Source organism: Oreochromis niloticus, linkage group LG7 (genome assembly GCF_001858045.2).
Source record: "Oreochromis niloticus isolate F11D_XX linkage group LG7, O_niloticus_UMD_NMBU, whole genome shotgun sequence".
Classification (NCBI taxonomy): Eukaryota; Metazoa; Chordata; class Actinopteri; order Cichliformes; family Cichlidae; genus Oreochromis; species Oreochromis niloticus.
The window spans coordinates 52,758,509-52,768,759 of record NC_031972.2 but is presented as its reverse complement, the minus strand read 5'-3'; the positions used below and the strand labels follow the sequence as shown (position 1 = coordinate 52,768,759).

General features: G+C 39.2%; 2 protein-coding genes across 4 annotated transcripts; one reads left to right on the top strand and one right to left on the bottom strand.

Moving 5' to 3' along the window:
* Positions 1-2,389: 2,389 nt before the first annotated feature.
* On the top strand, positions 2,390-3,801 carry nrg4 (neuregulin 4). Its single transcript, XM_003440422.5, has 5 exons — positions 2,390-2,486; positions 2,677-2,716; positions 2,837-2,930; positions 3,077-3,229; positions 3,347-3,801. Exons 2-5 carry the CDS (start codon positions 2,707-2,709, stop codon positions 3,417-3,419), a joined length of 330 nt encoding a protein of 109 aa, XP_003440470.1. The 5' UTR covers positions 2,390-2,486; positions 2,677-2,706; the 3' UTR covers positions 3,420-3,801.
* Positions 3,802-5,248: 1,447 nt separating this feature from the next.
* On the bottom strand, positions 5,249-9,204 carry lactb (lactamase, beta). Of its 3 annotated transcripts, none has more exons than XM_005470730.4 (6): positions 8,682-9,204; positions 8,510-8,576; positions 6,680-6,870; positions 6,280-6,577; positions 6,022-6,187; positions 5,249-5,899 (listed from the first exon to the last, which is right to left on the bottom strand). In XM_005470730.4, exons 1-6 carry the CDS (start codon positions 9,054-9,056, stop codon positions 5,374-5,376), a joined length of 1,623 nt encoding a protein of 540 aa, XP_005470787.1. In that variant the 5' UTR covers positions 9,057-9,204; the 3' UTR covers positions 5,249-5,373. The 3 variants fall into 3 exon arrangements, with proteins under 3 accessions (XP_005470787.1, XP_013124046.1, XP_025765152.1); XM_013268592.3 differs by having other exon boundaries at positions 8,694-9,200; XM_025909367.1 differs by lacking the exons at positions 8,510-8,576; positions 8,682-9,204 and adding an exon at positions 7,634-8,465.
* Positions 9,205-10,251: the final 1,047 nt, after the last annotated feature.

Below are 10,251 nucleotides of genomic sequence, written 5' to 3'. Positions count from 1 at the left end.
ACAACCCACCCGCGCGAAAAAAAGAAAACACATATCACTAATACTCACAGTGAAGTGTTTCTGTGACCCTCGGCAGTGGTTTTAATGCAGTTTATCAGTCTGCAGCACACCCAGCAGCAGGCTCTCTGCGACATTTCAATTGTATCCTAAAATGCATTAACAGGACTTAGATCCCCGAACATCACATAAGGCAGCATTTATAAAGGGTTTATAAGTTGTGACTAATGGCTTTTATAAACGGTATTAAAAAATTTGCCAAGGATTTAGATCCCTTTGCAGAAAATAAAAAAGTAAGTCATCCCTTAATACATGCTCATGAGGTTTTTCACTTTTACTGCACTAAGCCATCAAGCCTGCACTTATAAATATATGATGACACTGCAACTTTTTTTAAGTACCGGTACAGTTAAAAGAAAATTATCACCACTTTCCAATAGATTTCTAAAACCTAAATTAAAATGATACCCAAACACCAACCCATGAAACTAATAAACAATGGCACTATGTTTGTCTTTACTATACACACACACTCTACTCAAAGTGCAGGCTGAATAAAAAGTATGTGTGTACCTGTTCTCCAAACACTTCTTGGAAGGGTGGGTTATCGAGCTCAGCAATCCTGCAATACTGAAAGAGGTGAAGAAACACCCAGAACACAGCAAGATCTTTACAGCTTGACAAAAATGTCGCAGTGAATCTAATTTTCTGTTCTGTGAAGAGATGAGACAAACGCTAAACTTTTTGGCAAAAAAAAAGGTAGGCTAGGTTTGAAGAAAAAAAAAGGCATTTGAGCACTGGAGCAGGAACACCTCAATCCAGCTGTGAAGCATGGTGGAGGGAGCACTGGGGCTGTGCTAGATCAGTCCATGGATGCCTTGTAGTCACTGAAGTACAATAAAATCAAAACTATAAGAAGAAATTTTGCAGGTTAATGCAAGTCAGGATGAGCTTAGAAGCGGATCAAGGATCAAATTAAGGATGTAATACAAAGAAAAATATAACATATTACAAAGTTGAAAAAAATCATTAAAAATATATTTAGGTTATCATGAGATAAGTTAATATAATTTTAACTGCATATCTTGCTAAGTCAGCCTTTTTATTCTGAAAACTTTTTATTTCCACACAGTCTTTTCCTCCTCATCTTCAGCAGAAAGAAAAACAAATAAGTAGTTTCAAATGTAGTTTCAAGAAGACAGTTACTCCCACTGGATATTTACTCCAACTGCCAACTAGATGATCATTATGAAAGGTCTTTTGGTAACAGCCTATGTGAATAGAAGAAATAATTACAGCAAGTCAAACCTGTTTCAAAGTAGGTCAATACATGAGCATCAGCTAATGCTTTAAGACAGCTTTGAAAAATGTGAACCTCTCCTTTTATATGTTTTTATCAAGGTCTTGATGCATGCTCTATCATCCGGGTAAGGAAATCCCAAAAGGTTTGTCAGTGCTGCTAGTTTCAGTCGTTCTGCAAATGTATTGTTTATAAGGTTGGGGAAACCTGCAGTCAGCTGAGACGGAAGAAATCACTTGGATAAGTGATGAAACGTTTCTCCCACTGATGATGATGAACGGAATCAACATTTTGGGATTTCATAAAGGTCATAAAACAAAGTATTTCTTGATAAATTTAAAGTTTTAAGAGCTAAATAAAGCAAACAAAGCAGCGTATATACAAATCAAACTTATCTATAAAGCCTCATTGAGTGATTGGCTACTGTTAATTAGTTCTTAACTGTACACCCTTTGAAAAACAGTGCCTCGGTATAACATTCTTAGCTAAATCAAAAGTGTAGGAGGCTTTAAATAATCAAAAATTGAACAGATAACTAATTAAATCAGTTTACTGTTGCCACACTAGATGATGCTGGGTGACATAAATTGAGAAAAACATGATCACAAAAGATTAAAAATAGCCAGCTGATGAGTCACCTAACGGTTCTAAGCAGTGTAGTAATGATCTCTATGCAGGAATTAGTGCAGCACTTCCGTTGACTATAAACTCATCCCACGATTACATTCACACATTCTTTGCATGCCACTCCAATTCAGTTTCAGTTGTACCAAACCCAGACATACCAAGCTCACATTCACAGAAGTTGGTTTCGTCACCTGTGTTCTGACGAAACTTATCCTAAAAAAACAAAACCAACATGTCATGTAATCAGTCTTCATTCGATTCTCACACCCACAGAGGTCGTATAAGCCATATAATGACCTCCAGGAAGCTCTGCAGACCTCCAAAAACCATTTTGAATTGCCTATACAACAACAAAAACAACAACACTGTTCATTTCAGGTTAAAACATTACCAGCCTGTATCCTGACATTTAACTTGCAATGCGGACAAACTGCAATCTCAACATTTTTTAGGCCTAGGGAGGAGCTCACTCACAAGACTACGTCCTCTGAGATCCAGGTGTCAGTATGACTTAGACTCAGGAGCTGCACTAACCACCCAAAAGCTGGGATTTTATGAGCTGGTAAGGGCAGATTGTTGATTTATTCAAACAGATATATTAGAGATATATTTCTCTAACGTAATAATCAATAACGCTATGACTCCTCCTTTCAGATTCACAGAAATTGTTTACATGTTGCCTAAAAACGTGCTTTCCTTGTGTTGAGTGCTCATGTACTTTTCTTTGTCAAAATTCTTTCTCGTGTTCTTAGTGAGACAGCAGGAAAAACAGAACATTATCAATGATGGCAGGTAATAATACCAACAATCATAAAGATAAAACCCTCTGAGGAGCGAACAAATTCGTTATATTAAGAAAAAGCATCTTTCCTGCCCTGTTATAACTATCCTACCTTCTTTTATCTCTCATAGATCATGGAAACCCTTGCAGTGCAGAGGATGCCACCTACTGCATGAATGGAGGGACATGCTATAAAATATCTTCCATGGACACACTTTCTTGTGTGTAAGTTTATTGAAATCAATTGGTGTTTGTAATTGTCTTAGAAAAAATTTTTTTTTAATCTTAATATAAAAAAATATGGAGACTACCCAACCTGGCAATGTTCTTGGCCAATTTGCAAATATTTGTACAATGCTATCTGCCTGCAGGTGCAACCCAAACTACAAAGGCAGCAGATGTGAACAGTTCCAGCTCGGAGTCACACAGCCCATTTCAAATGAGGCTGGTTTAATTGCAGCTGTGATCGTCATTACTCTCGTTATCTTGATGGTGCTGGGATTTATTGTCTACTACATACGCAAGTAAGTACATTGTGGTTTTAGGTAAATGCTCTCAAAGCATCTATAAGTAGCACCAGGACGTCTTTGTATAACTGTACATACTTTCTAAGCTTATAACCATTACTTCCCACCACACAGGATGCTAAAAGCCAAGGAACAGAGACAACAGAACCACAACCAAGAATACTGGAAGGTACAATCAAGAGCATGATCCTTCCTTCTGATTTGATTTGGTGGTGCATTTGATGGTTTCAGGAACGAATTGTGAGAAGTGTCATTTATCTTGTCATGCTATCTGAGGTTTTGAAAATGATTTTGAAAAAAGTAAAAAAAAAAGAAAAAAATGAGAGAGAGAGAGAGAGAGAGCGAGAGAGAGAGAGAAAAACTGCTGCATTGACCTTAAAGGGCAAATTGACGAGTATCACACCACCATCGCTCTGATGTTAAATCACATTTCACCTTGTCAAAATATATTAAAGTGCAGATTAAGTGTGACTTTTTAAAATTTGTGGCAATTGTGGGATTATAAACTAAGTTGCTGTATGTGATTAGAAAATACTTTGCATTTGTAAATATATTCCATCATTTTTTTTTTTTTTTAAATGATTTGAATGTGTGATTTCTGGTGACATGCAATTACACACTCTTATTTACTTGTGAGACGTTAACGCACTAGTAATTCTTCCACTTCAATGCTTCATTCCAAACCTCAACTCTTAACCTAATCTAATCACATCTCTTAAAGTATAATTGCTTATTGAGGTGTCCTGGACCAGTCAGTGAGATCTCACTTTACAAAGATGTCAGCACTTTGCAGTTTTTACAACTTAAACTGGATCCCACAATGCTGGACATGCAAGAACACACATGCATGTGGGTAGCGGTCTGTATAATCAGGGGTGCACATAAGTGGTCCGCAGGTGCGCATTCGCTGTCAAAATAAAAGACGCGCACCAGATAAGAAGTTGCAACGCGCGTTTGCGTACATAAGGTTTTCTGGAGGAGGACAGACATTTGTTTAGAACTCTTAAAGATGTCGAAGCAAGCTCCTTTAAGCAATTACTTTGGTGTTCCTCCACCTCCAAAGAAATGTCAGAAGGAGTCCGAACCGCAAAAGAAGCGCGTATTCTCGGAAAAGTGGTTGCAGGAGGCTTCAAACAAATGATGAACGCACAGAGATGTGGTGCAGAATATGCCGTGAAAACCCCACTCTAGCGGACAAAAACAGAGCCTGTTATATGTACGCAAACGCGCGTTGCAACTTCTTATCTGGTGCGCGTCTTTTATTTTGACAGCGAATGCGCACCCGCGGACCACTTATATGCACCCCTTTGTATAATTAGCTTATCCCAAGCTATTCATCGGTGTCCTAATCTAAAAAAAAAAATAAAACAGGGGCACGGGTGATCCCAGGAGATTTATGAGAATGGTGTCACCAAATCGGCTTCAATATGCTGCACAGAGGAGGAAATCCAAGCTTGTTGGACTGCATTTCCCATGTGTCTGTGAAGGTTGTGCATTTCCCATAGTTTGTGTTCGTTAACAAATTAAAAAAAAAAAAAAAATAACGAAAATGTGTGGGCAGAAACATTTTGAATGCCGACTGAATGGTTTCACTTTAGAATTCTTGCCAGCATTAGGTCAGGACTGACACTGTGGCTGTTGATATTGGTATTTTAAAAATGCTACACTGAAACCATTAGAGTAAAAATATGTAGTCAGTGTTTTTTTTTTCCTTCCTTAAGGAAATATCTGTATATAGACGGCCCTAAAAGGAAGAAAATATGCCAACCTGATTTAAATAAATTGTGAGTGAAATGTTTTTTACTTAAAAGTAGTAATTTATTTTTAAAAAATGTACTGGATTGATGTGTTACATTTTAAGGAGAGAACTTAACTGCCTTCTGTATAAATCCAAGAAACTTATATCAGAGTCTGTTTTGGGGGGCGGGGACTGCCTCCGTTCAGTGGCAGAAAGTCTTCCTTACTTTAATGCTGTAACTGAGAAAATGCTTAATGTAAATAAACGCAAAACATTTATATAAATGCATACTTAAGACTAATTTTATTTCCTTAAAGTTCAGACACATTGAAAAGCTCTATCAAAATGACACAAGATCACAAAGTTTGCTTGCAGGTAAACTCACACACTTGTGTAAACAGTTTTACTTCCTTCTGGCATTGTCAAACTCCTTCGCAATTTTCAGTGCAGTGTTGTTGAGTCCCACGGACTGCATGTTAGCAATGATGGTGACCACCACCCCCTGTGGGAGGATCGGGGTCTGTCCTTGGCACTGGTCAATCTCTTCGCTGGGTAACACCAGGAGGACACTGCTAGCGCCCACAGCACCTCCTGTGTGTGATACATAGTGTCTGCGCTTCCTGCACTGGCCATATTTTTGCACCTTCTCCACTACCAACCAGCCTTGAGCATACAGTCCATCCTTATCCCAGCTGGCTTCAGTCCCATCAACTGGTGCCCAAAGCTCTATCGCTGTTTTGGGTTTGAGAAATCCAGGAAGTAAGCCGTTAGTATCCTGAAAGTGAGCCACCTGGTAGCTGTAAAGCAGAGCATTTCCAAAGAGCAGCAGGTTTCCCACAGTGGAAAGAAAACCGCCTCCTGCCCACTTGTAGGAGTTGTCTACGTACGGGCAATTCACAACACGTCCGCGCTTGTTGTGATGATAAAACCTGTGGAATCGCATAGACAGGTAGTACAAACTCACTGCTATACATCATTAAAAACAACAAGCATGAGCATCATGTTTTTAAGGCAATTTGAACATAACTTGAGACTGGAGATTATACACTACCTAGAGCGGTTGTAAATAATAGGGTCATTCTCATCAGGCACTGTATTGAGCATTCCCAGCTCGCGGAACATATCCGTCATGACGTCCAGGAATCGCCGACCAGCAGCCCGCTCCACAACAGCACTAAGCAGCGTGAAGGCATGAGTGGAGTACAGAAAGGTTGTGCCTGCATGCATGGAGTAAAACATACATCTCATCAAGACGTTAACATTGTAACTGTGAATACAGAGAAACAGAGAAATAAAGTTTGAGCTTTACCAGGTTTGAAAATAAGGGGGTCATTCTTAAAAAGGTCCAAAGACTGAATGACACTTTCAAAGTTGTCCTTTAAGTAGTACTCCTCGTGCTCAAACTCTTTTTTCTTCTTGGTGTTCTGATCTGTTGCGGCTTTGTTGTTTTTACTTTCAGATGAGCTCTTTTCATTCTCTTTTTCTTTAACCGGGGGCTTTAAAAGTCGCTTGGCTTTCTCCTTGTCCTCCATCACTTTCTTTGCATCTTTCTCGTAATGCCGAATGCCACTCAGGTGGGACAGAAGCATACGTGAGGTTATTGTGACCTTAAAAACAATACAAACCAAACAAATAAGATAAACACTGCGAATGGCAGAAGAACGAGATACTGCATGTCATTTTTTTTTGCAGTATTTGAAATTGCTTACGTCTTGCCCATCAAACTGTTTTTGGGGAAACTCTGGGACATATTTCTGGACTGGGGCATCAAGATCTAGTTTCCCCTCCTCGCACAGTCGTGCAGCAGCTGCAGAGGTGAGGGGCTTACTGACGCTGGCGATTCTCATCACTGTTTCTGGCGTGCATGGGACACGATTCTCCAAATCAGCATAACCAATTCCTAAATTAGATAAAGAGTTTTAAAAAGTCATAAGACAATGCATTTTTAGGGGAAATATACTGGTGTTTACAGATGACGCATTAACCTAATGTAATAAATTATATATTTTAAAACATTCTGCTGTAAGGAAACTGAACACAGACCCTTTAAATGTATCTAAATGTATCTTTTTTAGCACTGCAACAAAGCACAATTCAAATACAATCTATGATAAATATGCAGAAATACTAATACAAGCAGATACCAGTGGGCTACCTCCAGTTGAGTCAAAAGCAGCTACATGCTTTGACCTAAAATGTCTGTTTTGAGTCACTCAGATGTCTGCCAACAGTGACAATAGCAACAATAACAAATTTTAGGACTTGCTGCCATTCTTGTACAACAACTATGAACCTTTTTAACCTTTAGCCAGTGTTACATTACTGTTAAAAAATTTGTAACAGTGTCTATTTTTACATATTTAAAGTGCACTCCATGATTCAGTAGCTTGTAGTATCACCTTTAGTTGGTCTGTCACATTATTCTGGAGGAATTCGGATCCACACTTTACTAAAACTTTGCTTTAGTTCATTGATGTTTGTGGGGATTAATTTATCTACTACTCTCCTGAGGTCCTGCCACAGCATTTTAGTCATACTCAGGTGTGGACTTTGACTGATTTGTTCAGCCATTCTGTTGTAGATTTGCCGCTGTGCTTGGGATCATTGTCCTATCACATGACTCAGTTTGCCCCAAGCTTTAGCTGTCAGACAGATGGACTCACATTTGACTTTGGTATACAGAGGAGCTCATGGCTGAATCAGTGCCTGCAAGGTTCCCAAGTCCTGTGCCTTGATAGCTGGTATGGGGCGTTTGTGATGATATGCTGTTTGTTTTTTGCCAAACATCTCCACGTTGGTCTGATCTGTATGAAGGACATAGTTCCACATGCCATGTTTTTTTTTTTGTTTGTTTGTTTGTTTTTTAGAGAGAGAGAAGAGGCTCCTGAGACCCTTTCCAAACAAGACATATTTGCTTATTTTTTTCTAATTATACTGACATGAACTTTAACATTTAACATGTAAACTGAAGCCTATAGGGCTCACACTGCTCACACTTGCTGATAATCAGTGAGTGTGCATTTGCATTTGACTAGCACCACCTAGCTGCGAGTTATCCTTGTAATTCATGTGGAGGCACTAAGGCTGTATTTAGTTTTTCAGAGTCCTGTAAAAAAAAATCCAGCGCTCAAGGGGTTAATAATTTTGGTTTCCACTGACCATTATTACATCATTTTGTTCTCAACAAATTACACAGTGTATGATAGGATAAAGTTTAAGCCTTACTATTTCATTCATCGAGATCCGATGTGTGCGCGCTCCCTTATTTATTTAATTTATATTTTAAAGCAAAAGTTAACACGCCGGAGGTACCGAATTGAGCCCTAGTTTGTTCTTATAATCTTTTGGGGGAATGTCATTCTCTTTTTCTATAATAGCAGTTGTTATTTGAGCTGTTTTTCTGTGCGGTCATGTCATGTTTGTGTTGGATCAGCTGTTTTTGAATCACACTTTCACCAAAACTTTTGTAAACTTCCTACACTAAAAATGTGGGACACTGTGCATGTGGGAATTGTGGATTGGGATGCATGGTCACCAACCTTCACACCAGACCTGAGCCCCATCCACAGAGACGCCAACTACCACTCCTGGAGCACCGACCTCATCCTGCCAACACACAGACACACCGAGTTGCTACAGGTGGGCTTCGGGTTAATAAGACAGAGCAAAGGGACACTAGTCAGTCAATTACAAAGCAGGTTATAAGCCTACCTCTGTGCCTACCTTTATCCGCTCCACAAGGTCTCTGCTAACTTTTATAGCATCTTTGTATCGATCCGTCTTCTCTGCTCTATTAACTTTAACATCGCAGGAACTGCTGGCTCCGTCGCTGCTGTATTTTAGCCCGACAGCTAAAGCGATCCCCACTCCAACCCCACATATCCAAATTTTGGACTTTAACCGGTATTTACGAAAGGCTGGTCCTCCCACATATCGCCTTTGTTGTTGAATAAAAATACTATCTGACTTCTGCTGCTGCCTGGCTCGCGCTCCTGCACGCGGGGTCATCAAAGGGGACTCGCGCGCTGCTAGCATGCTGCATTTGGTACAAAAAGTACTTTGCCTGGGCAAAAACAAACGCAACATCGTGAGAAAGTACTCTTTCTTTGTCGGCGACAAGTGGCTCCAGTAAATGATCTGCTCGCCGTTACCAACAGCTTGTTTACTTCCTGTACGCGTCCTCGTTCGGAACGCCTCGAACAAGACCAAATAAATCAAATCATGATTCAAAGAACGTTGATCGAGGGGAATCGGGCAGAGTTTGTAGCTAGAGGTGAGACCAATGACTTTTATACAGTCATTGGGTGAGACCAGGGAACATAAAACCTTGTCCTTGAACAATATCGGCTTTTATTGACGTGTGTACTGTGTATGTTGGCCTACTCAGTGCTAACAATACTACAACAAATCACACACAGACAAGCACACAGCAGCAGGGATATTCATTTAGAGAAATAAATGCTAAAAACACAGTTTATTCTAATAATGACACCAACAATCAAATAAATAAGTAAAAGTTAAAAACCTGGCTTTCAGACGAGCAAGTGCTGTAAATAGGTTGTTGTAACCTTCTGCAGCAACTTGCTGGCAGCTGGATACCATTAATTTACTGGAAACAACTATCTATAGTAACTTTACTGTAAACACTTTTTACATCATGCTATAACTGCTTTTACAGTAAAGTCGCTGGTAGTAATTTGCTGTATTATCTACAGTAAAGATACTGTAAATTAAATGTATGATAGCTTTCTGTTATTTAATTTATAGTAATTGAATTACAGGATCTCATGTGAATTAAATTTACAATAACTGACTGGTAGCTGGATGTCAGTAAGTTAACATAGAATTTACAGCAACTTGTTTACAGTACTGTTTACAAAGTGTGTTATTATCATGGGTAAATCCTGATCTCCAAGCAGTTAACGTGGGATTGTAGGGTATTTCTCAGTACCCCGTTTTGATTTGGGGGTTGTCTAACCAGCTAATATTGATTTGGCAGTTTTGAAAAGCTGATGCTGAACAGTGCTTTTTAAACATAATTTGTTTAACGTAATTTGACATTTAGATGAGTGAAGTCACCGTTCTTAATATGCATTTCATTAATATACTAATGCATTTGTTTAAAAAAAACACAGACACACATGAACAGACAGTTTGGAGCATTCCATCTGCAGTGTCTCAGAATGCCAACCCACATAACCACAATAGGCCTACATACACAAGCTAGAGACCAAACTCCAAGTTTGTGCAACTGCATTGAGAATAAACTCTGGCTCTCTTT

What these genes read in the sequence shown, in the direction of transcription:
- nrg4 (XM_003440422.5), top strand. An exon ending in ATGGACACACTTTCTTGTGT is followed by an intron (nt 2,931 to 3,076) that starts GTAAGTTTATTG and finishes ATCTGCCTGCAG; the next exon opens with GTGCAACCCAAACTACAAAG. An exon ending in ATTGTCTACTACATACGCAA is followed by an intron (nt 3,230 to 3,346) that starts GTAAGTACATTG and finishes CCCACCACACAG; the next exon opens with GATGCTAAAAGCCAAGGAAC.
- lactb (XM_005470730.4), bottom strand. Translation starts at nt 9,056, where the DNA reads ATGTTGCGTTTGTTTTTGCCCAGGCAAAGTACTTTTTGTACCAAATGC. An exon ending in GGCTCAGGTCTGGTGTGAAG is followed by an intron (nt 6,871 to 8,509) that starts GTTGGTGACCAT and finishes TATCTAATTTAG; the next exon opens with GAATTGGTTATGCTGATTTG. An exon ending in CCCCCTTATTTTCAAACCTG is followed by an intron (nt 6,188 to 6,279) that starts GTAAAGCTCAAA and finishes CCATGCATGCAG; the next exon opens with GCACAACCTTTCTGTACTCC.